The sequence below is a fragment of the Calonectris borealis genome, chromosome 6, assembly GCF_964195595.1.
Source record: "Calonectris borealis chromosome 6, bCalBor7.hap1.2, whole genome shotgun sequence".
NCBI classification, from domain to species: Eukaryota; Metazoa; Chordata; class Aves; order Procellariiformes; family Procellariidae; genus Calonectris; species Calonectris borealis.
In genome coordinates, this window is record NC_134317.1 from 29498769 (window position 1) to 29522604 (window position 23836).

At 50.0% G+C, this 23836-nt stretch overlaps 1 protein-coding gene across 2 annotated transcripts in view; it reads left to right on the forward strand.

Moving 5' to 3' along the window:
- The window catches only part of NRP2 (neuropilin 2), a 90721-nt gene that overhangs the window by 13605 nt on the left and 53280 nt on the right, over positions 1 to 23836 (forward strand). For both annotated transcript variants that reach the window (XM_075153429.1, XM_075153430.1), the window contains exons 3-6: positions 15864 to 16045; positions 20338 to 20568; positions 21143 to 21298; positions 23153 to 23322. In XM_075153429.1, coding sequence (XP_075009530.1) covers positions 15864 to 16045; positions 20338 to 20568; positions 21143 to 21298; positions 23153 to 23322 — 739 coding nt within the window. The remainder of the gene's footprint in view (positions 1 to 15863; positions 16046 to 20337; positions 20569 to 21142; positions 21299 to 23152; positions 23323 to 23836) is intronic.

The window sequence follows — 23836 nt, forward strand, 5'->3', positions numbered from 1 at the left end:
CTCCCTGAAGTCACTGTGTGTGCAAGGCGTTTAGCACTTTGCAGGATCAGGCCTGTGTTTAGAGAGGGGAGAAGATAGAGAAAGGCTTAATGTGGGCATAGATGAACACAACAAGGCCTCGGCAGTGCGTGTGAGAATGATGGTTGCTATCAGATGTTATTATTGCTTGTACAGGCTGAACTGTATAGCCTTCTCATAGCTAATGCAGTTGCCCCAAATTCACAGTAGTAAAAGCTTTATAGGCCTATATTTGCAGTCTGCAGAGTATGCGATATGTATCGGGCAGGGCCATGTTGTGTGCAGGGCAGGGGTTGAGCTGGGCAGGAGGGACTCCAGCTTCTACCTCTGCAAGGTCTTGGGCAAGCAAAGCCAGGTTGGTCAAAGAGCCAGAAACCCCCACGAGCACCTGGCTTTTCCTCCACGTGTAGGAAGCTGTCAATTTTAGCTCTGAGCACCTTGGACAACTTTTGCCGTGTTTTGCTGCCTGTGAGAGAGCAGGATCTGGTCCCGAGTTGCAGGTGGTGTGTGCTGGAGGGTCTGCCTGAGCGCTGGAGATGTCCCTTTGCTGCTTTCTACTTTACTATGGCAGATCTTCTGAGTGGCTGCTACGCGGTCTCGCCCTTTCCCTTTCTGCGTGTACATGCACAAGGAAGTCTTTAGTTAAAGCAGAAGGGTTTGAGTTGGAGGATTTTGGCCTCCCATGTGGGACATGAATGGTGGAGGGTTTGTCAGGGTCTCTGATTCAGTTCAGCTCCTGCAGCAACATTGCTCTCTAGAAACCAGGTATTAACATCAAACCGCTCCTGAAAGTGAAGTTTGCCTGTGCCTCTATCCCCTCAGCTGCCACCTGTGTGCAAGTGAAACAGGGTTCATCCACAGTGAACTTGGGCTTCTGCTGGCCACAGGTATGAGCTGGGAGCCAAGCTGACTTTGGGTGCCTGCTCCCCAGAGCCAACACTGCAAAGGAGTGGGTTTGAAAGAACTTCATGGACAGTGCTTGATAGGAAGCGTAACCAAACAAATGAAAACAGTGCACGATAAACACTGCCTGAAAGAAATTGATAGGAGGGAGTTGTTTGGTTTTTTTTAAGTGACCTATCAGAAGGAGACTGTGTAATGCTTGGACATTAAGCAGTACTAATAGGTGACCGTCTAGTAATAAATCTCATCCGAGTGTCAGAGGGTATTTTATGAAGAAGCAAAGGCCTCATTGCAGTTGCAGGTGGGAACCTTAACAGGAACAGGAGTTCAGCATCAAAGAAATACAGTCTCAGGGCAGAGCCATTCTTTTGACATCTGGTCATTAATACAGAGCACATTCACACAAAGGTGACAGGCTGATGAACCCCATTGTGGCACTCTGTCTCTGGGCAGACGAGGTTCCCCCTACTCTGGTATTGCTACCTGGCAGCTGTCGGAGCGGGAGCAGGGCCGGTCTGTGCTTCCAGCTGCCAGAGGTAAACAGCATAACCCCTTCCTCTGTTGCTTCTTCCTTCAACATTTTGTTTTACCTTATTAGGCTAAAGCTTCTCCCTTATAAAGCATAACATTTACATTCCTAAAACCCATTCTAAGGCCTACAAAAATATCCGCAAAAGTCTTTTTAGTCTTACTGTGTCCTTTCTGGCCTTCCTTGCGTCTGCTTTAGATTTCCCCTTGGGACAGGAGGCGTTTCCTCCTGTGTTTTGAACAGTGCCTGGCACCCTGGGGACCTCTGCGGAAAGGTCAGTGATTTCCCCTTGCCGGGCAGCTGGCCGGAAAGGGCCTGTGTACCTGCTGCTGCCCAGACGCCGGAGCGAGAGCTGGCTGCGGAGAGCGCCTTCGGCAGCCGGCCCTCCCTGCCTGGAGGCGGGAGCATCAGCGGGGATGGACGCCCGGAGGTGGCAGCCAGGGGCGGCTGCTCGGTGCTGATTGTTGTTGTTGTTTTTCTGGAGGCACATCTGGGCTTTTATTTTTCGGCTGTGTCCAGCTGCATTAAGAAGTAACTGCACTCCCACCACCACCATCATGAAAGGAGTAATTTGGTGTAATTGAAGCCCCGGAACATATCCCTTTCCCTCTCTCTCTCTTTCTCTCTCTGCTTCATCTGTGCTCCGAGGAAGCACCTTACTTTGGGAAGGCAGTTCAGGTTAAGAAGATTGGTCTTCTCTTGCTGTTGTGGCTCTTGTGCACCAGCACAGCAGGGATCCCTGATGTGGGAGGGTGGGCATGTTGTGATAGAGAGTATGGGACCCAGGCCATTGTTCGCGCTGTCCTGCAGACGTGCGGCTGCAGCAGTAATGGCAAAGCCAAAAGGGAAGTGCGATGCTCCGATAAAAGACCTGCCAAACTATTCGGAAATAATTGTAATAGCCTGTCTGCTTGCCGTTTCTTCCTCTCCGTGCTGCGAGCGCAGCTGTTGCTCGGGCACTACAGCCCCGCGCTGTCGGTATCTGCTCTCTGAACAGGGAAGTGGCATCCAGTGGAAAAAGAGCACGCTGCTGTTGCTGTGGCAAAATGTTTCCACTCCCCGCATGGCATGGCGGTAGCTGGACAGCCTTGTGCATGCCAGGATTTATTTGTGATCGCAGGAGCGACCTGAACCATTTGTAATAGGTGCGTAATAGGGGTGGCTGTCCCTGCGGTTCGCAGTCACGTAGCCGAGCTGCCTGCTCCTTCCTCCTAGTTGCCGTTTCGTTGTTCTGTCTGCACTGCTTGCTTGGAAAATGCAAGTCAGAAACCTCAGCTCTGTGTGAATCACTGCATTTATAACCACCTTTTCCATTCGTGCCTCCCTCCCACTGCTGGGCTTCTCTTTCGACCATCAAAAGCTCCCTCCCGAGATTGGCTACTGACTCTGCCATCCCCGGCCGCACTTGGCTGACTCTACCGGAGGATTAGGCTGGGCAGAGCGGCTGTTGAGTGCCAGGACGTTGCTATACACACACGGCAGAGGCACGCTCCCACCAGACTGCAGCGGATGGGCTCGGGCTCCCTCTGCAAGCAGAAGACCTTTCAGCTGAGTCATAACATCTGCACCAGAGGAATGTTATTTTTAAAAAAAAAAGTCTGACTGACAATCGGACCATGCCAGCGGGTTTTTCGGTAGCCCTTTCTGACACATGCTGCAACTGGGTTGCGATCAGTGGGATCCCTGCCTAGGGAGGATTTGGGGGACCGCTGCCATGGCTTGCAGCCCCCTCTGGTGGCACATGCCAAATGCTGGCGAAGGTCTCTGGAGACAGGGGCCCGGGGCTCCAAACACAGGAGCCGGCAAATTGGAGACAGCCCGGAGCTGCACAGTCACACTCTTCCTCCTGACTTTGGCTCCCCATGTCAAGCTCTGGGGGTTTCCAGAAACAGGAACTGGGGCCACCATAATAAGGAAATTTATGCGATTGTCACTGTGACCTCGTAAGCACCGTGGTGGTGCCAAGAGAGTTGAACCAAGTTCAGCATCCTGGTATGTTCTGGATAGGGGGCAGGATGGCAGGAGATGCCCCTGCTCCCAGGCTGAAGGGCAGAGGGAACCAAGGTTTGGCAAGGGAAGACACCACAGTCCCAGCACCCATCTCACAGAGTGCTGCCTACCAGGGGACACTGGCGGTAACAGGCTGGTGTTCTGGGCCATAGGACAAAGGGCGAGGTACGCGAGCTCGGCTAGCCAGTGAAGGCCTCTTATGGCAGCGGCCATCTCCTGTGCTTCCAGGAAGCTGGGCACTGGAACAAAACAGCTCTGCATCCTTCCTAGAGAGCATCAGAGATGCTGGCCCGAGTCCCTTGCTCAGGCGGCGCGGGGAGCTGCAGCCAGCCCCAGTGCCCACAGACATGCAGACAGCTGGTTGCTGCAGTATTCAGCCTGGCTCTCTTGACCATCTCCTTCAAACAAGAGCATAATATTGCAAGAAGCCGTCCTTCCATCAGCGAAGGTTAAGAGTAGACAAGGCAGCAATTATGGACAGCTAATTAGTAAATGCTTTGAAAAGTATGCATAATTAGCTTATTAGTAAACATTTTAGAAACAACGCAGTTCATCTTGAGATTGGGAAAATGCTTAGAAAAGAGAAACACATTTGGAGCACTACAGAATGCCAGGGCTTGGGGGGGGTTCTTCGCTGGGATGCAAGGGGAAGTGACTGCATCTCCTGCAACACTGGGGGAGTCAAGCTTTAACTCTGCAGAGAGGGGAAGTCAAAGATGAAATGTTAAGGAAGGCATGTGCTTGCTCATACGTTTGTGGCATGGGTAGCCAGAAGCAACGTTTCTAACGTACAGGAAATAATTCAGTCTTGGTAACATGACACTGCAGCTCAACTTGTCTTCAAATGAGCTTCTACTGGTTTTTAACTCCGTCCAGCATCCGCTGTATGGTTCATAATTCCCGTCAAGCCCAGGTCATTTTCCGAAATGAAACATCAATGAATGGGTTAGCTGTGACGGCGTTAGACCAGCACATGAGTTAACAGCTCAAGGTTGTTCACATCTCTCTTCTCTGCTGCCCATCCGCAGAGCTGTGAAAGCTTAGCTTGCTCCGCGGCTGTGCTTCCCATGCCCCGGAGCCTCTCCCTGGAGGGACTGGCCAAGTCCAGGCTCAGCAGAAGTTGATGGCCCCAAAGGCACTCTCCTGGGGTCTCCTACGTCCCGCTGGCTCACCAACATCCCGTGTGTAGGAGTCAGATCTGGTTTTGCACCTTGTTTCCTGTTGGCATGATGACAAATTGAGGGCCAGCTGGTGACACTGGGAACAATAGCATTAGAGACAGAGACCTCTCCCCCTCCTTCCTGCTAGTGAGAAGGAGGAGGAGGTGGTGTACTCGCTTCTTACTCAGCCTCTCTGGCCAGCGAGAGAAGGAGCAGGACCCGTGGATCCCCCCCAGCGTCTGGGGAGGGAACGAGCACAGGGCTGGCTGTGGTGACTCCTCACTAACGGGGTTCAGGATTCAGCTAAAAGTGTCAGAAACCTGTGCCTTTTGTGAGCGTGCAGTGCAAGCCACACTCCAGCTCTAAGCTCCTTGCATCTTTGCTGACCCCACTTAGCGCAGATGCCATAGGACAGTAGTAGAGCAATCCCACTGAAGCGGCCTGATGGTAACCGCAGCGTTGAGATGCTCGTGCTTTCAGCAGAGAGCCCAAGGCCCTTGGCTGTCTTTGCAACAGTGCTCCAGCTCACTGGGTGACACCGTTCACAGAGGCTCATCCCAAACAGGTGGGCCTCAGGACCCTAAACGTCTGTGGGGGTATGAGTCTTGGTCACTTTTTTGCATCACACAGCGGGGTTGGCAGTGCTCTTCCGTGTCACAGGTTTACTGTCTGGATGTGGGAGTTAGAAGGTTTAGTGAATGTAAGGAGAGTGCCAGAATGATATTTTAAAAATTACCCTTTTTTTGTTAAGGACCAGATGCAAAGCCCAGTAAAGGCAGCGGGAGGTTTTACCTTGATTTCCATAGGAACTGGTTTAGGCTTTTAATGAGCAACTGTTTGCCTTAGCTACACGCAGCCTTCTTAATGGATATCATCCCTATTGTCAGGCTGTAACAGGGGAGTGGCAGACTTGCCAGCAATATCAGGGCTGGGAGGTGTGAGATTTGGGTTCTTCCCCCTCCCTGCTATTGATTTACTGTTCTTGCTTTGGGAAATCACTTTAAGTTTCCCACCTTATAAAGAAGAGACGACTTGGGCATCTGCCGGCATAAAGCCCAGTCTAGATAGCAACAGTGCATTGCATACTCCCCTCGAGAGGCTGCTGCATAGCAGCATCACACAGGAGCAGGTCAGCGCGCTGCAGACGACGATTGGTTCGTTCCCAGCCTTTTCTGGCCGGGTGTGAATTCTGCAATTAAATATGAATGCAAAATAAAAAGAACAGACTGCAAAAAGCAGACTGAAAACAGAAGAAGTTTCTGGTTGCTTTTGGCCAGAGCTCAGCACAGAGCTTATTTGAAAGAATGGGGGGAGGTTAGTTTTTAGTCTGAGACTAGTTCTCCGTTTTTCTTTAAATCAAGCGGCTGCACACCGCCATTGAATGGCAATGTAATAATACGTTGCAAACCACAGTCTGGTGATCCTGGAATTCCTTATAAGTTAATAGCAGTCATGGTCCACTAATCACAGCTAGGATGTTTTAAGCAACAGTCTTTGATATATCAGTTCAAACACACCATAGAAAGCCTTCCTTATGCTGGCTTAGCAAGTAGATCAGTAGATCATTAGAAAAAGTGAATAACCTGGGGGGTTTTGTTGGGGTTTCCCCCCCCCCCAAATGCCAAGGAATTCTTGGGATCTACGTACAGCGTTGCTGAGCAATCACAGTCCAGTAGTATGGTGGTGGTTTTAAAGTAGCACTGCGTCAGACATGGAGATATTAGTGTTTAATATATTGCTAGAAGCAGAGCCTGAAGCAGTGGGGTCTGACAGCAGAAATCCTATGCCAAAGACTTAGTCCTGTTACAAATGGCACAGAAACTGGCAGGGCAGCTGCTCTGTGTGTGTGCCGTGGCTGCCCCAAGTGTCACTTCTTGCAGAGGTACAGAAGACATTGCGGTCAGTGTGAGGAAGGGCGTGCCCCTGTTTTTTGAGGTGGGGTCCCCCTTTGCTGAGACAGGCAGCACTCGCCCGCTGGCGGTGGGAGAGCCCCTGCGCTCAGCCCCGTGCCTGCCGAGGCTGTGCCGCGTGCAGGGTGTTTGCACGGGAAGTGCTCAACGTATTAGAAACCTCCAGGGAACCCTCGGAGCTGGGGTTGCTGACGGATGTCCAGCAAGGAGTAGGACCCCTTGCCAGCAGCACGAGAGTTTGAGGCATGTGCTCAGCTTCCTTCCTCTTTTGCGAGTGTTGGTGTGGGGTTTCATTTACATTGTTATTTTGCAGTGAAAAGGGAAGGTGTAACGCCTGGCTCTCCACGTTGTGCCTTTGGTAATGCTGATGTTTGGCTGATAATCATGGGCAGGAACAAGGTCTGGGATCTCCATCAGCAGAGGGGACTGACTCACCATTGATCTATGTTCACTGCGTCTTGTTGAAGTTTTTTGACCCATTTGATTTCTTACGTTTTCTTTTGTGAAAACCCTCTGATTTTTCTGCCGTTCAGGAGCAAAACATCTCTCTGTGTCTTTAAATATGGCAGATGGGGATTTCTTCAGATGTCCAACAACTCAATTGAAGGAGACCTCAGGAGACCTCTCCCCTTCCCTGTCCCCCTTCTCAGCCTGTCTTTTCATCTGCAATCTGGAGATGTAAGGGCTATAGTAATAGAGTGTCAGAGGAAGTAATTGATTCATCACACGCCGAGAGAGGAGTCTGTTGCCTTCAGTGTCAATGGAGCTGAACCACAGCCTGGAAGGGTGAGGGAGGCTTGTAAACACTCCATGGCTGAGCTGGCAGGACAAAGCAGACGCACTGCCGCGGCTGAGCGAGAGGGTGACACAAAGGGTTGCTTCAAAGAAAATCTTCCAGAACAAAGCAGTGGCAGGGCCCTTGTTTGTGGGAGAAACAGGGATGCTTTCATCCCCCTGTTACCAGAGCACATTAAGGAGACAAGGTACCAACCAGCTTCGTGCAGCAGCCCCATTCCCTCGTCTCTGTCTCCCTCTCCCATCTCGGCGTGGCTGCCTCTCCAACCTGCTGTCCCAGGCAGGGCTGAGCTCACCTCAGGGGTACCGACCAGCCCCTGCAAGCGGCTAATTCCTCCCACACCCCCAGATGGATACTGCTGCCTCTGAGATCCAGGTGGGAGGCCACCGCTGCTGCGAACGCACAGCAAGGCGTGATGTGTGCATGGCACAGCGCTCGCCCTCGTCCAGGTATTAATTGTGCTTAGACCCTCGGTGAGGCGAGGTTCAGATGGCTGTTGAGCTGCAAGTGCCAATATTTTGGGGGGAGAAGGGGGTAGGAGATGCTCTGCTACCTACACATCATGCAAGGAGTCATCAGGCAGGTTTGGTGTGGTGTTTGCCCCGGAAACCTTCTACAAGCTGGGACAGTTGGGTTGTTGTGGAAGTGCCCAAATAGCGGAGGCTGCAGGCCAGCCTTGGCAAAGCTTTGCTTACTTGTGCATCAGCTAAGGCAGGAGCTGGGCTGTGAACAGGTTATGTCTGAGAAACTGTGGGGTCAGAAAGCTGTCCCGTGGTGGGCCAGTCCCGGGGTGACCATCCGTCATTAACGAGGGATGTAGGTAGCCAGGAGCGCGAGGGTGGGCTGGTCAGGGCTCTGTTCTGGCAACCTCCTTTATAGAATTGGTGTTTAATGAGTGTTTGTTTTGATTTTGTGCTGAAAAAAGCCAGTGCAAATGAGTGATTGTGGGATGCTGAGCTGCAAAGCTCCCATCTGATCCCAGTTATTACCAGCTCTTCCGTTCTTCACGGCATGTTGTGTCTAAGGCCATGACTGATATCGTGCCAGCAAGGTGCAATGGGACATCCCTCGCTATGGCTCCGTGGAGGGTGTTCTCCTCTGGGAACAGGGCTGGCACAGCAGAGCATGTGAGCGTCCCCTAATCCTTATCAGCACCTGCCAGCCTGTCCCCTGCCAGCCACCAGGGCCAGCCTGGCCCAAACTGGTCTCCATCTAATTGCCTGGGCTGTCGAGCACTGGATCCCATCAGGAGTTGGGAGCTTGTTCCCCTCACTGCAAAGCAAGCAAAATGAGCATTTGCCCCCTGCCTTCTGCCTGCTCTGCTGCTTCTCGGCAGTAAATTTTCCTCTTGTGGTTGTTATCTTTTATTATATACATTTTTCTTCTTTCTCTTAGTGATCAAGTGCCTGTGAGTGGTGACAGTAAAATGACATAGAAACCAATGTCTAATTTTTTCCACAGATGGATTGTAGCAGAAGGAGGAAAGTGCAAATGCAGTTTCTCAAGTGTCCTGCATTTTGGGGTATGAAAAGGTTGTGAGTTGCTTCAGTTCCCTTAGAGCAGCAACAGAAGGCAGAATGCCATGGAAAGGGGGGCTATTCTTGATATGCTTTATATATTTTATTCCTGGTTTCACCATGATTTTTTGCCCCCAAAGAATACCAAAGACATCTTGCAACAAAAGACCCCTGCAGCTAAAGATAGAAGGGTGAGGAATTTATAGAGACGGATTTGGAGACAGAAATAAAATTAAACAGCCATGTGTAACTCCTGAACAACAGCCTGCAGAAAACCCCTAAAGCGCACATTAGCACATCTTGTTTTCTTATATAATGAACGGTTTTCCAGACATGCCCCAGATGAGAGCACTTCTCTACTCCAACGCGCCTTTCCGCAGCGATCTGGCAACACAGCTTGAAGAAGGCAGCCCGAGGATGAACGGCAAAGTGCGGGGGAGCCTTTGCTCTCCCGTCTCGGGGGGGGCAGCAGCATGCAGCATGCTAGGAGCTGAAATTCCCTCCTGAATCGGAACTTGCCACAGGAGCAGTTTGCAGCTATGTTTTATTCTTCCCTTTGCAAGATGTATTTTGGCTACCTTTTTTTTCCCCCGCATAAGTTAACAGTAACTGCTGAAAGACTCTTCCCATCAGCGGTGCTTGTATGAGGGTGAAAACAACCCAAGGAGTATAAATAGAGACTATTTGTAGTTTCCATTTTTTATCTTCAAGGCATTTTTGAAGAAGTTTTCCAATCTGTTAGGCTTATTTTCTCTCTGTCTCTCTTTTTTCTTTTTTCTTTTTCTTTTTTTTGACTGGATGACTGGATTTTTCTCATTTCTCAGAAATTCTGGTCAGATTTTTGAGGAGATAAGAAAATAATCCAAAGCACAGTGGAATGATTACAAAACCCTACAATACTGTGATTACACAAGATGGAATTGGATGCAACAAATTCAAAACAAACTTCCGAGAAATCCTAAGCAATTGTGCCCCCCCAAGCCTGGCTCTCCCCCTGCTGCCACCGGATTTTGGTCATTTTAGTCACTGAAATCCAGTGAAATCCCTTCAGATTCAGAGCAATGATAGCCTATTTCTCTCTGCTGTTGCCAGGGGCATTTATTTCCATCAGGGCAAGACACGGGCAAGCTCTGCCTGCTGTGTGCATCTTTTGCCTCAGCGTGGGCACAAACGGCCCCACAAGCTGCAGACTGAGACCAGATTCATCTCTCCTATGTTCAGCCACCTAAAGTCCGGGTCCAGTCAGCGTGAGTGATTTAAACTACCTCTGTTGTCAGTGCAGAAGAACGATTAATCCCATCCCAAGCTGGGTGTGAGGAGTCTGCTTCCACTGAGAGCAGAGGAGGTTTAGTTGGCTAAAGCTAGATATGATACAAGCTTTTTAGGTCTGTGCACAAATCTGTATCAGGATCTGTGTCTATGAGGACTGATTATCTTCTCACCCCAGGATAAATTAGGAGTGATTACCCTTAAAATGATGAGTTACACATGTGTAAAACCAGTTTGAGTCAAAGGAGAATCCAATTCATCTGCTGTATTTATAATTAATTACTCTGATTAAGAGCTGGCAGCTAAGATCAAACTTCATTGCCCTTGTTTCATCAGACAGCAGAGGTGCTTGACTCTGCTATCATGGCTATAAAAAAATACCATTTAAAAGTCCCTCATAGTTTCTGCAGCAATTTAACCTTTGAAGGGTATGTCCTGCAGTTGCTCAAGATTGTATAAATATCACAGAAAAGTTTTCTTGTCTTTCACAATGTAACCACCCATGAAATAAGGATTTGGTTTGAAGGTGGCGTATGAGAGAGCGTCAAGGTAGGTGGTGACACAGAAAAATCAACTAAGCCAGCTAGCATGTAATGGACATTAATTCTAGCTACCCCTTGATTGCAAAACAAGCACAGAGCTTCTGGTTCACCATTTCTCTATACTGCAGCTGCTATTTCATTTCTAAGAAACAGCCTTTTCTTAGAGGATGTTTAAAAAACCCTATGCTTTTTATAACAATTTCTGAGAAACAAACCACCCGCCACCTTTTCCAAGGGAACAGCTGGATTTACCAGCTGACGTTACGGCTAAGCAGGTTCCCCGTGCCTTCCCCCAGCTACCTGCAGAGTATTAACGCCTGCTGAATTTCACTAGAATTGCAGTTTCTCTTTCTATTCTCAGCAGATGCATTAGAGACACGGTGACATATGGTTCAGGCAGACCAGAGGTCTCGAAGGCTCAGGTCAACGCTGGGCATTCCCAAATTTGGGGCTGTTGGCATGCAGTCAGTACCTATTTGTCTCTCCGTCTATCTAGGCCAGACTTCTCCAATATAATATAATCTGTCTAATCAAGGCTGGCTTCTATTCTTGGCTGTGCTGCAAACTTCCTGTGTGACCTTGGGCCAGCCACTGCTCCTCTCTGCCTTCCCACCTCTCGGGGTCTCGTGAGGATCCCATCATTACTGTTTGCCAGGTGCAGTCATGAGCCCCATGGAAATGCCTATAAATAACAGCTCCAAATTAAACATTGGGGAAGTTCAGGTTAGAGCCTTGCGACTCTCTCTGGCCCTGACAAGCACTGGAAACTGGGCTTAGCCGAGTGCGACACATCACCTACTCCAAATCATAGCTCTGGGAAGAGACTGAGAAAGCTGCCAGCTAGGTCAGAGCTTCGTCTGGGGAGCCAGCCCTCCTCAGGCTTTGAAGCAAGGCTTGCACAAGTTTATGTGTCAGGAGGACTTACATTATGACTGTGAACATATACATGATTTATTGTTCGTGTTTCTGTCCATCCTAAGCTAATGTCCTTGAAGCATGTTTCAGTGAGGAAGGACTCAGCATCTCTTAGGATTTGGGGCTGAGGGGCAATAACTTTGTTGGTTACGCGTGGAGCAGTATGAGTCCCAAACGGTGCTTCGTGCTGAGTTCTGTGCCTCGGGAGAGGAGCACCCAGAGGAATGGCGCAGGCTCACTGGTGCTGCTCCCCAGGTAGGTCGCAGCCTTTCCGGAGCTCGCCAGTGCCTGGGTGGGCACCTGGGAGGTCCGTGCTGGCCTCGGGGGATGGTGGAGCCCTCCCTCAATGGCCAGGGAGCAGATTAGCTATTTCACAACAGAAAAGGACTGAAAAGGTGAAGGTCTTCTCATAATCACTGCAATTGGAGCTTGTTTGCCTTTATTGTGCCTCGCAGCCTTGTTTGGAGAGCCAGCAGCAAAGTGACTTAGGGAAAATAGAAAGGAAAGACTGGGAAGCAGAGAGGGTTAACTGGAGGAAAAAGCAAGCAAGCATGAGTAATACAGGCATTAGAAGTGCTTTATAATTAGTTTATAAAAGCTCTCTTAACATCAGCAAAGCACTTTCTACTAAAAATCTTTAATAAAAATGCAGCAATATTTGTAAGCATTGTACGTTTTCCATTTAATTCTGTTAAACAGCTCCAAGAAGAGCGTCTAAGCAATGCATTTCCCTCCTTTCTGAACCCCTCATTGTCTGGCCAGTTAAAAGCACTTCAGCTTTGCCTCCCTGTCTTAAAACTCCCTGGTGGAAACCTCTGTTTGAGGTGGTTTCAAACCAACTGGCTGGCCTTCCCACTCAAGCAACAGCTGAAAATACCCTGCCGCTGGAGGAGCAGCCAACTGCAGTCACCTTCCCTGCAAGAAGACTTGGTTAATCCATTGACTATACTTGTGGGTTACGGATGCTGCACCCTGCCCTCACATATTTATGGCTGGCTCATTGGAGCAGTGCCTAGATGGGGAGAAGTGGCATGAAATGTGCTTGGAGATGGTGACTTGCCCAGTGGAGGTAGTGCCAGAGAGGTCAGCCCAGAAGGATGTCGCACGTTGACTGAAACAATGGATTTGGTTATGAGAGTGAAATGCAAATTGCTGGGCATTGGTCAAGACAGTTTGGATGCCATCGCTGCATAAATACGTCCCACCCAGCCGTGCCCTAGTCTGTAATTATCTGGAAATGAAATGGTTAGAGTAGAAAGTATCCGCAGGGTTGGGTTTTCTTCCTTCCAATTTTTCTTCTGTTTTTCACACGGGAAGAGCAAAGTCTGGAAACCATGCTTAAGCTTAACAGAAGCAAAGGTCTGGCCAAACTAGATTTTAACATGGCCAGTGACCCAACATGAGGAGAAGGGGGTTTATCAGCTTGTTTGATTGTGGGCCAAGGCATGGACATGACTGAAGCACGATGCCAAAAGAGTCTGGGGTGGGGATTACCCAGTGTTCTTGCTGAAGTTTGAAAGTTTCACGTTTTGGACCGGTCGGCTTTCGTGTTTCATTTTGAAAGCCTAAAGCTTAATTGCTGTGTTGGAGAGGAAGTGGGTGCTCCTGCTCATCTGGGCAGGAGTTATTTCCTGAGTGTAATACTCTCCCAGTTCACACTCTGTTTATATGACCTGAAGAAAGAGAGTTTTGCCTCATGACGAGCAGAGGGCTTGGGCCAAGATTTTTTTAACTAGGGAAGAAAACTCTTATGCATTTATATTCATTTTACATTTGGCACAAATTATTCCCTGACCTCTCCTAGGGGCTTTTTTAGTTGTTTGTAACATTTGATTTATTAAGGATTAGCTCCAGTAGGAGAAAGCTCAGTTAGATGCTTGGATGAAGCCAAACAGGGTTTAATTCAGAGGCAAATATTTCCTTTGATGATTTACTTACTAGATTCATTCTTTTAATTTTCCATTTGCAGATTACCCATGAGCAGATTGCAATATTCCCAAATTGTATGTATTATTGGAAGTTATTCACCCATTCACTAAGCAAATACTTCTTGGTCCAGAATTTGCTTCTGAAATTGCCAGGGCTCCTACAGCACTGGGTGGTTTGAGGAGCCATGTGGACAGCACTAGGATGTTTGGTGTGTTGGCTACAGCAGAAGCTGTGATCATTACAGTCAAGTAGTTGAAGCCGTGTGCTGTGTTGGCAAGTTATAACCCCACGAGGACACAAACAGATGTGATGCCCTGGGATGCAGCTAACCTCTGCCTGTGCCATGCAAATGGCAGCTTTTACAGTCCGCTCCATTAACTGTCTTTTGCCAACATTCATGTTTTCACCAAATTATTTGTTTGCCACATATTCATGATTTCACTAATAGCCGGTAGTCCTGCGGCACAGATGTGTACTTCGGATGTGGAAGGGCTGCAAACACACTGAGAGCAAGTAGTTATTTAGAGAACAAAACGTCCCCGCTGTTTGCTCAGCGCTACGTTAAACAAATAGACAAACAAGGAGGAAAAAATTCTACTTAAAAGAAGCACTAACACTGCCCTCTATGTTCCTCCTCCCTGGGGAGACAGTGGGATCAAGCCACACATGATGGACGTTAGTGGGGTCACGCAGGGTGCTGCTGGACGGTGTCAGGGTAGTAAGGGGTCACGAGGTGATAGGGAGCCACACAGAACTGAGGAGAGAGCAGAGGGAACAGATCTTCATCTGCATCGCTGTGTGTCCACCCACCAGCTAAGCCAAATGCTCTTCCTGTGCGAGTGCCTCTTCTCAAGACGGCTTGGATTTCACCTTGGCCAAGCCAATTGAGTGTGTAACGAAGTTAAGGGCTGGGTGGTTGCAGCTAGCTGAGTGCTTGGTCCAGCGTAGACAGGATTTTATCTGCAGGCATTTTGCTTCTGGCTCTCAGCCTGATTTAGTCCCAGAAAGGAGTGAAACCAAAGCTGTCCGGGCCATCTTTCTTCGTGGAGGAGCACACTGAGTCCCTGTAAGTTTGTTTTGAGGTTGTTGCCTGCCGATGTGTGCTTTGCAGAACAGGAATGAGTCACATGAGGATCATTCTGTATCCAGCAAGCTACTTCTCCTTTCAACTCTCCATTCCCAAACAGGAGATCTTGTGACAAAGAAGAAAGGCAGATTCCTGGCAGCCGGGAAATGCTTTTTCCCGCCCTGGCCCCGTGAGAAGAGCTGTAGCATGTTGTTCAAACAGGTTGATACAAAGCGAATAAACAAAGCGAATCTCTCGAAGAGAGATGGGCAGTTTCTGTAAATAGCAGCATGCTGGCCAGAGAGGAGAAGAGGGGCGGGAGAGCGCGGGTGTTAGCAGGCAGCTGAAGAACAAGATGTTCACGTAAAAGCTGTTCGTTTCTTCACAGCACACAGAGCCTGATACTACCTTGCCATTAGTCATGGCCTAGAAAATATGAAGGAATCTGTGGGAGTTTCACCTTCCGGCCAGACTTTGCAACACGCTTTTGTCTCTGCACCAGGAGGCAATTCTTCCAAACCTACAGATTCCTCCCCCAGACAGTTCAGACGCCCAGGAGCCATGCCGATGGGCAGGTGGGGCGTCACCAGGTAGGGTTTAGCAAAGGCAAGTTGTGGTTACAGGGTGTACAAGAATAAGGCAATAGTGAATGTGGTCACCCAGGTCTTACGCAGCACTTCTCATCCACAGAAATCTTTGATAGCACTTAATAGAAGAGGATCAGTATTACTGTCCAAGTGCTCAGTAAGTGTACCAGCCACGCTTGTTAAAGGACCACTGTGGTGTCAGACAGTGCACGAAATAGCTACCCGCTCATGTGGATTGAACATTGACTATTTATTTAATGCGTGGTGCGTGCTTGGCCAGATCCCACCTGGATAGTGGATAAAACTGAGCTGCGCTAAGTGGCACGATGGCACTTAAGGAGAGAGGTAAGGGAAGGAGAGCAGCCCCAGGAGAGTTGTACCTGAGCTTCTCCCCATGCTGAAGGAGTCTTGTGGAAATGGAGGCAAATTGTGTCCTAAATTTGGCGTGTTGGCTCTGAAGTTGAAGTGGATGTAGCTGCAATAAATTAATGATGTGAGGAGCAACAGGCGAAGGGACTTAAAGGTAGCCAGAGACAAAAGGGAAAAAACATATTGGGGGGTGTGCGGTGTGGAGTGAGTGACAGAATCCCAGGTACCTGTCTGGAAGATGTTCTGTGAAATGTACAGATATAAAGTGTTTTGTGTTTGTTCCTGGCATCCTGAAGCATCTCCCTCACAGATGGTTTTACTGCCATTTCACCTGTCTCCACAGGTATGACTACATCGAGATCCGAGATGGGGACAGTGAAGCGGCAGACCTGCTGGGCAAGCACTGTGGGAACATAGCACCTCCTACCATCATCTCTTCTGGCCCCTCTCTCTATATCAAGTTCACCTCGGACTATGCACGGCAAGGTGCCGGCTTCTCCCTGCGCTATGAGATCTACAAGACAGGTGAGTGTCTGAGTCAGTGCCTGTCTCCCAGGCTCTTTGCACAATGATCTTCACAAGGAGATGTCTTTGACCGCCTTTTCAATATGATTTTTAGCATGTTCTCCAGAGATAAAGGTCTCTTTTTTTTTTTTTTTTTTAAATTTAAGCAAATCTGTTGCATCCCATTTCCAAGAAGGTAAAGATGTTAGTGGTGCATGATAGTGCATTTTTGTATCACAGTGTGGCATCAAAAGCAGGGTTCCTCCTTAAATGCTCTCTTGTATTCAAGGACTAGAAACGTGTATCTTTTCTCCTTGGCATGTGTGGAGCTTGTTAGGGCTAAGTGGGGATTGTGCCTCGGTTAGGAGCGCATGGAGCTCCCCCTCCTGTGGAGCTGCGATTCAGGGCTGATCAATGACGCTGTGTTTTCTCTCCCTGGAAGTGTTGTTTGTAACTGGGGAGCTCTGGTTTTCAAGGGGCTGCTGTCAGCAGTGCTGTTAAGGGCTGAGACGGTGCCTTTCCAGGCAGATGTAAGAGGAACTATTCATAATTCTGTTTAATACTGAACTATTATTGAGGAAAGGAGAAGCTGCTTGAAGGCCTTTTAGTAGTGTTTGTGTCTAAATATTTGCCAGAACTGTGTCTGGGAAGAAGGAGGCTTGAGAAAGTAAAACCCGCTCTGCGTGTGCTCTGTGTGTGCGGGTGAGAGGTGTGCCTGCATGCCAAGAGAGCAAGAGTGTGTTTTGCACGGGGATGCAGGCGCCCACCCTGTGCCCACATTCTTTTGGTGGTGCGTTGGAAGAAAACACACACGCGACTTTCATGTCATCGCATCCAGCACGAAAAAAATGCCCGCACCTGGTGAAGAACCAGAAAGGAGCACAGCAGGGTCACTTACCCAGCCTATTCATAGGGAAGGCAGGGAGCACAGGCACCAGTGCCCCAGGGCCTCTTGCCCAGCTGTGCAGCAGGCAGAGGTGCGCAGGCAGCCTGCAACCCCATCACAGGTAGATGTGAATGTGGAGAGTCTGCTACAAGAGGGTGGGAATGGGACTCCCCAAATTCATTGTGAAATGGTGAGGACAAGAGGTGTCTGGAGGTTCAGGTGGATGAGGAAAGTGCTGTTCCTGGTGGTTTCCTGGGCTGTATAACCGGCCTTTGAGCTGTTGTGGTGCAGCCAGCTCACCACCGCTCTTTGTTAACGGTTAGGATGCAGATTAGTCCTGAAAGAGTTTAGTGGTTCACCCAGCTACTGGGGTTTGCTGAGGCCAGTTGCCAGCACGGAGGATGGCAAAGAACGCCTGTGTTCAGGTGGGAAGACTGCCGACCCACCTCATCCTCCCTTGCCTCTCCCTCCCTCACACACCCCCTCTGAGCCCAGCAGACTGCGCTGGGTTGTGCTTGTCCTCACATCGGGTCCACGCCTTGAGTCAGGCATGGGGCAACGTGGAGTGGTCCAGCTGGCTAAAGTGGCTGGGCCAGGCTGAGCGCAGCTGGTGGGCAAGGACGGCAGGCAGGAACCCCGTCTGCCTCGCTGGGAGCCAGCAAAGTCCAAATTCATGGGAAAAGAAGATTTTGTTGCTGCTGGTAGGGAGGCAGAGGAAGCAAGGGCTGCTCTGGGAGAGAGCAGATGTTAGATGGAGACTGGAGCCGAGTTTGTGTCCCTCTGTGTAGGTCCATGCAGAGCTGCCCTCAGGTCTGAAGTGGTGTTTGGGCTCCTTTAGCCACCCCATCCTCTCCAGACACAGCCACATTTTCTTGCGGCCACAGCCCATGAAATCCAGCCCTGCAAGGCAGGTTTTGGCACAGGAGCGGGGATGAGCCCGTGGTCCGGGAGCACCCCCAGCCCACCTGCCTGCGGGGCTCCCAGGGAGGGCGGTGGGCAGCACTGGCTGCGGAGCCACCGCAGTACAGGCAAACCCTGCCTTTGGTTTGCAGGCAGGCAGGCACGGGCAAAGTTTCCTTCTGAGCTGTCAGTGTAGCCAGCAAGGGTGTCACCAGCTTTAAAGGTCATCGGATTGTCATTGTCCACATCAGTAAAGGCAGTGTAGCTGCAGCTTCTTTCTTTCTCAAAGATGACCTAAAAAACCAACTCTTTTTAACTGAGCATTTATTTCCACACCTTATGCTAAATTTCCCTTATCACGGTGTGAGAGAGGAACAATCTGCATACAAACAACTGCATACCAGTCTTTGAATCCCCTGATGGGTATCAGTCAGCGGTCTGTGGGCTGACAAAAGAGCCGCCTGCCCTGGCTGGTCCAGCCTCCCTGCTGCTCACTTTGTGAGTCAGTTTGGCAGAGCTGGCCTGCGCTCTCCAGCACTGGGCATCAAAGCCTCCTCCCAGGCTGGTCCGTGCTGCCGAAGCCAGCATGACTCCCGTTGATTAGCTACAGCTTCCTTATAAAAAAACTGATCATTGTGTTTGCTGGTATCAGCCAAACTGTAGACAAAGATGCCCAATGCGATAAGAGCCCCACATGAGGAAACTGTTGTTGTCTAATGCAGTTGACATAGTTATGTCTCTCTCCGGTCTCTAGAGGACAGTCCCTGACTCTGGGTTTAGTCTTGGATTTTCTCCCTAGCTCAGAGCTTGTGTTATTTTCCCTATTTATCTATTTGTCTTTCGAGCTGTTTGGAATGAAGTACACCCGTATCCCTGTTCGCGGTGTTACGCTGTGATTTGTGTTTGGCCTTATTTTTTGCCTCTGTGTTTTGCCCCACAGGTTCGCACCAGAGAAGCTGGCTGCTTCATTAGGTAGTCAATTAAGAGCCTCTCCTGAGTAGCTCTCCAGCTAGGCGCTGCGTAATGCAGTGCCGGGATCCTGCTATTACTGCGGGCTGCTGGCCTGACTCCTGTAGGTTAATGCTGAATTGAATAACAAGTCTCCCATTAGTCCCAGGAAGGCTCGTGCTGCCTGGAAGAGCTGGAGCAGAAGGGTTCGTAGAGGAGAAGGAGAGTGTCCCAGTAAAACCAAAGCAGAAACCTTTGTGAATGCTAACGCCGGGTTGCAGCAACGGCCGGCAGCCTCTCTAACATCCCCTTTCGCCTCTGATAGCTTCAGGCTGCAGATTTCTGTTGCCTATTGTCCTGTCTCCACAGCGCAGCGGTTTCAAAGTCACCGTGGTATGAATACGGCACAAATTCCCCTTTCCCCAGCCACCCCGAGGCACCTTGGCTGTGTGAGAGGGGGCATGGAGCTGGCCCGGCTGCAGCCGAGGCCAGTGCTGAGGTCAGCAATAAATAAGAGGCATCATTGTCTGCCCTCCTCGCCACGCAAAGGTCTTCCTTAAGGTTAGAAATAACTTGCATTTCTGGTGCGGACGGCTCAGTCTGTAAGAAAGAGGGCTCTGTTCCTCCTCTCAGCAGAGATGCCCCCCATTACCCCCACTCTTGCCATCGCCGTGGAGCGGGGACGTATGCTGGAGCTGCCCCTCATCCTTTCCGTGGGACTCGGGGGTCTGCGGGCTAACTGCATGCTTCCCGAGGATTTCTGAGGATTTCCAGCTAACAGTGGAGACATTGGCACCCTCCCCTGGGCCCTCTCACTGTGTAAATATTTGTGCTCCCTGATTTTCTTAAGAGGAAACTGAGGCACAGATGTCCATGCCGGAGGGGGAGTGGTTGCACTCTTTTTCCAAAGAGGTGGCATTGTCATTACTCCGCTCTGCCCCTTCCCAGACAACCCCCTCCCCAAACCATCAGACCTGGAGCTGCTGTGGCCCTTTGCCAGTGTGGCCGGCGGGTGGCAGCCGCGCCAGCAAGGACCACGTACGACAGCCCCCGGCACACTGGGCTTTGGGGTGGCAGACACAGGTCTCCCGGAAGGTCACTTTTTGGGGAGCCTGGCAGACAGTGGGTAGAGCTGGCAGGGGAAGCCCAGCCCAGCTCGTCATGGTCTCCCTTCCCCACCAGGCCCGCCACCACTGGCATGGGGGACATGGCAGGGTGCTGACCTGCCAAATCGCAGCCATGGCTTTGGATGGGATCACTCTCCTAGTCTTGTTTCTGGAGTAATTGGCAGGGGAGTCAGCAGTGGCATACGGGTTACATTTGCAGAACTGTCTGAGGGATTTAGACACATGCTCTCCACTCCAGTGAATGGACGGACCTTGTCTCTCCAGCTGTGGAAAGCTTTGAAAATCACCCTCTTGGTCCTTGCAGAAATTCACACAGCTCTTGGGTTACAGGACATTTCCAGAAGTGAATACACAACCCCTCTAAGCTCAAAATGGAGTTTCCACAGTGTGTCAAGCTGTTGGCATTAAGCTGCATTGTTGCTAAGGCTGTGGGTTTTTTCCTGCCACTACAGGCTCTGAGGACTGCTCCAGAAACTTCACTGCCTCCAACGGCACTATTGAGTCTCCAGGTTTCCCTGACAAGTATCCACACAACCTGGACTGCGTCTTCACCATCATAGCCAAGCCAAAGACAGAAATCCTCCTCCACTTCCTGCTCTTCGACCTCGAGCACGACCCGCTGCAGGGCGGGGAAGGAGACTGCAAGTACGACTGGCTGGACATCTGGGACGGCATCCCTCAGGGTAAGCCATGGGGTGCTGCACTGCTGTTCTCAGCCTCTCTTGGTGTCTCACAAAGCTCAAAAACTGTGCAGTCTGTGTCTGAACACCAAAGGTGCCTAACTTCAGATGTGGCTGCAGCGTGCAGCCTGCCATCGGGGCACTCTGTGGCCAGCTGTGGGGATGGTGCGGCTGCAGAAGGCTGCATGCATTAAACCCCAAACTACTGCTCTGTTTTAACCACTGATCTGAAAAGCCCCATGCGACACTCCAAGATACCACCGGTCCTCTCTCAGGGAAGGGCAGTGGGTTCATGCAGTGCTGGGAGGACCTCCCTACCGCGTACCAACACTGAGAAACAGAGCAGATTGGAGCATTTCCCAGCAATTGCAGAGCAACGCCTGCTGCAGTGGATATTTCTGCACGGCATACTGCATGGCACCGGGCCAGCAGATGTAAAAAATAGCCCATCCCCAAAGCCTTTCTTTTATCCCGATCGGTCCCGCTAAGGCATCCCTGCTGAGTGATGCCAATCTGCTGGTGACCCGGGAGGCCGGTGGAAAAGCAGATGTTACCTTTGCTGCTCTTTCTTTTGCAGTCGGCCCCTTGATAGGCCGGTACTGTGGCACTAGGATGCCGTCGGATATCCGCTCAACCACCGGCGTCCTCTCACTCACCTTCCACACGGACCTGGCAGTGGCTAAAGACGGTTTCTCTGCTCAGTACTACTTGATCCAGCAGGAAGTCCCAGAAAGTAAGTTGGAAACGTGTGTGTATGACTTCAGGCAGTCGTGTCACCTGTTTTGCCCAAGTCTTTCCCTTGGCACGTGCGAGAGTGAGGCAGGCAGGTCTGTGCCCAGGGGCTAGTCCCTACTGGCCACGCAGACAGCAGTTACATTAGGTGCGTTCTCTGTTTCTTACAGAAGTGAGATTCAGTAAGAATCACACTTTCTGACCTTTTTTTGACTTTTCACTTGCTTGTGAAGTCTTCTCAATACTTTTTGGGATAGAATCCTTCATGTATGTGCTCAGCCCAAAGGATTTAGAGGAAGACTTCAGCCCAGCAGGTGCAGCAGATTCATTAAAGCACAGGGGAAAATACTGTCTCCATATCTCTGGTTTTCCAAAAATTCACAGCCCCGAACTACAAATTGGAATTCCTTGGCTCTCTAATTAAAAAATGCCTAAAGCTCTAAGAATTTCAAACCAAAATTTGTTTTAGATCCCTTATTAAGGGAGGTAAATTGATGTGGAGTGAGGAAGTAAGCTGTGTGTTTTGAGAATGAAGAGCATTTTGATTCTTTGTGATAATGCTTGCAGGCGAGGAAAGATTTGGTTTGTTTTCCCATGGTATTTTTACATCAGAGCTACAGTTCTTGACCTCTGTTAGCAGTGAACCTGTGATACAACAGAAGAAGCCATCAGGACACCCCTCAGTCCCAGGGAAAGAGAGGGGGTCCCTGACCCGACACTGAAAGCCCATGACAGAGAGCAGGGTAGAGTAGGGGTTGTGCAGCACTAGGGCAGTTGGGTTACAGGCTCTTGCTCTGTGATTGAGTTAGGGATGTTATGCTGAGACTGTGAGAGTTACAGAATAAGCTCTTCACCGTTACCTATATCCACACTCAGTTGATCCCCTTTCTATTCAGTTCTTTAAAAGGATTGGGAAATAAAATGTTAATGACACACAAAGCTTGAGAAATCAAGCTCTTGTGCTTGATTTATGCTGGTGTAAAATTGAAACTTTAATAATACCACTGAGATCTTAACTTGGCCCATCATTTCCACTTGGGGTTGACTTGACCACATTAAAAACACAGGCAGTTTGGTGGAGCCCCATTGGTTTACAGCAGCGGCACACTTGGGCCCGTGCGCTATTTCCTATCAATGTTTTCTTTGCTATTGTTTTTACAGGACAGCTGCCATAAAATATATGAAATGTGCAATAAGATTGAGCTAATTGTGACTTTTAAAGCCTTAGAAGTGAGGAAACCCAAATGAAAGCGTACCAGAGTCTTTTGTATTCTTGGCTGGTTAATTCCTATGGGTCTGATATCACATGTAGCACATGCATATATACACAGACACATACTCACGTGCATCCATACTCTCACACGCACACAAAACCTTTAGACCTTCCCGTTCCAGGCCTTGACGTTCCTGCCAGCAGCACAGCAGTAAGCACCCTCCTGTTGTGCCTGCCCATACTCCTTGCCTTGTCAGTGCTTAGATTTCACCTCCAGCCTTCAAGAAGATGGGGAACTTTGTGGCAAGGGGACTTGGGACATCTTGGTGGAGGTGGAGAGAGGGAAGGGACAGAATTGTGTCTAAACTGTGCAAAGGTGAAGGAGATAGAGAAAGGGAGAAAGATCTGGACTGTATTAGTTTTCAGAGGGCCATGCAAACATAAAGCTCCCCCATCTTTATTTTTCAGTGCCATCTGTAAGCACACACAACCTGCAAGATGGTGCAGATCTGTTCGTCTTTCCAGGCAGGCAGCTTCGCTTGGGGTTAGCTGGGGAGGCTAGTTCTTGCTGCCTTCCACTTGGGAGTGAAGTACAGAGACTGTAAGCTGATCTGCATGTGTGCATGTGTGTGTCCGCTCCAGACTTCCAGTGCAACGTGCCGCTGGGGATGGAGTCTGGCAGGATCTCCAACATGCAGATCAGTGCCTCCTCCACCTACTCAGATGGGCGATGGACCCCTCAGCAGAGCCGGCTCAACAGTGACGACAATGGCTGGACCCCCAATGTGGACAGCAACAAAGAGTACCTCCAGGTACGCACGCTTTCCAGCCCCCTCGCCTCTTCCCCCACCAAATGGAGTGTCACGCTGTTAAACTGACCCTTGACCAAAGGCTTGTTGAATTTTTTATTGCCTCTGTGGCTCATGGGGAGTGAGCAGCAGGGGAGCTGCAGTGGCTCCGTGAAATGCGACAGGCTGGCTCTCCCATTAGCACGCCGGCACGAAGGCTGACTCGACCCGCTGTCCCTCTCCCACTCCCTCCTTCCTGCCCAAAACCTTGATGGACTTCCCAGCATATTGACAGAGCTGAGGGACCTCTGCCACTTACAAGGGCCACTGACTCCGCCACTGGCCTGAGGACCAAAGTCTCCAGGAGGCGGGTGGAAAAACAACTAGAATAATATTTATCTCATCAGTGATGTAGGGAGCGTGAGCAGGCTAACGTCAGGTAGCGGGCTGACAGAGCAAAGGCTTTCCCTGGAAGCTGGCTAGGTCCACAGTCTCTGTCCACACAGGGCTGTGTCACATCGCCTTGAGGCACTGCTTG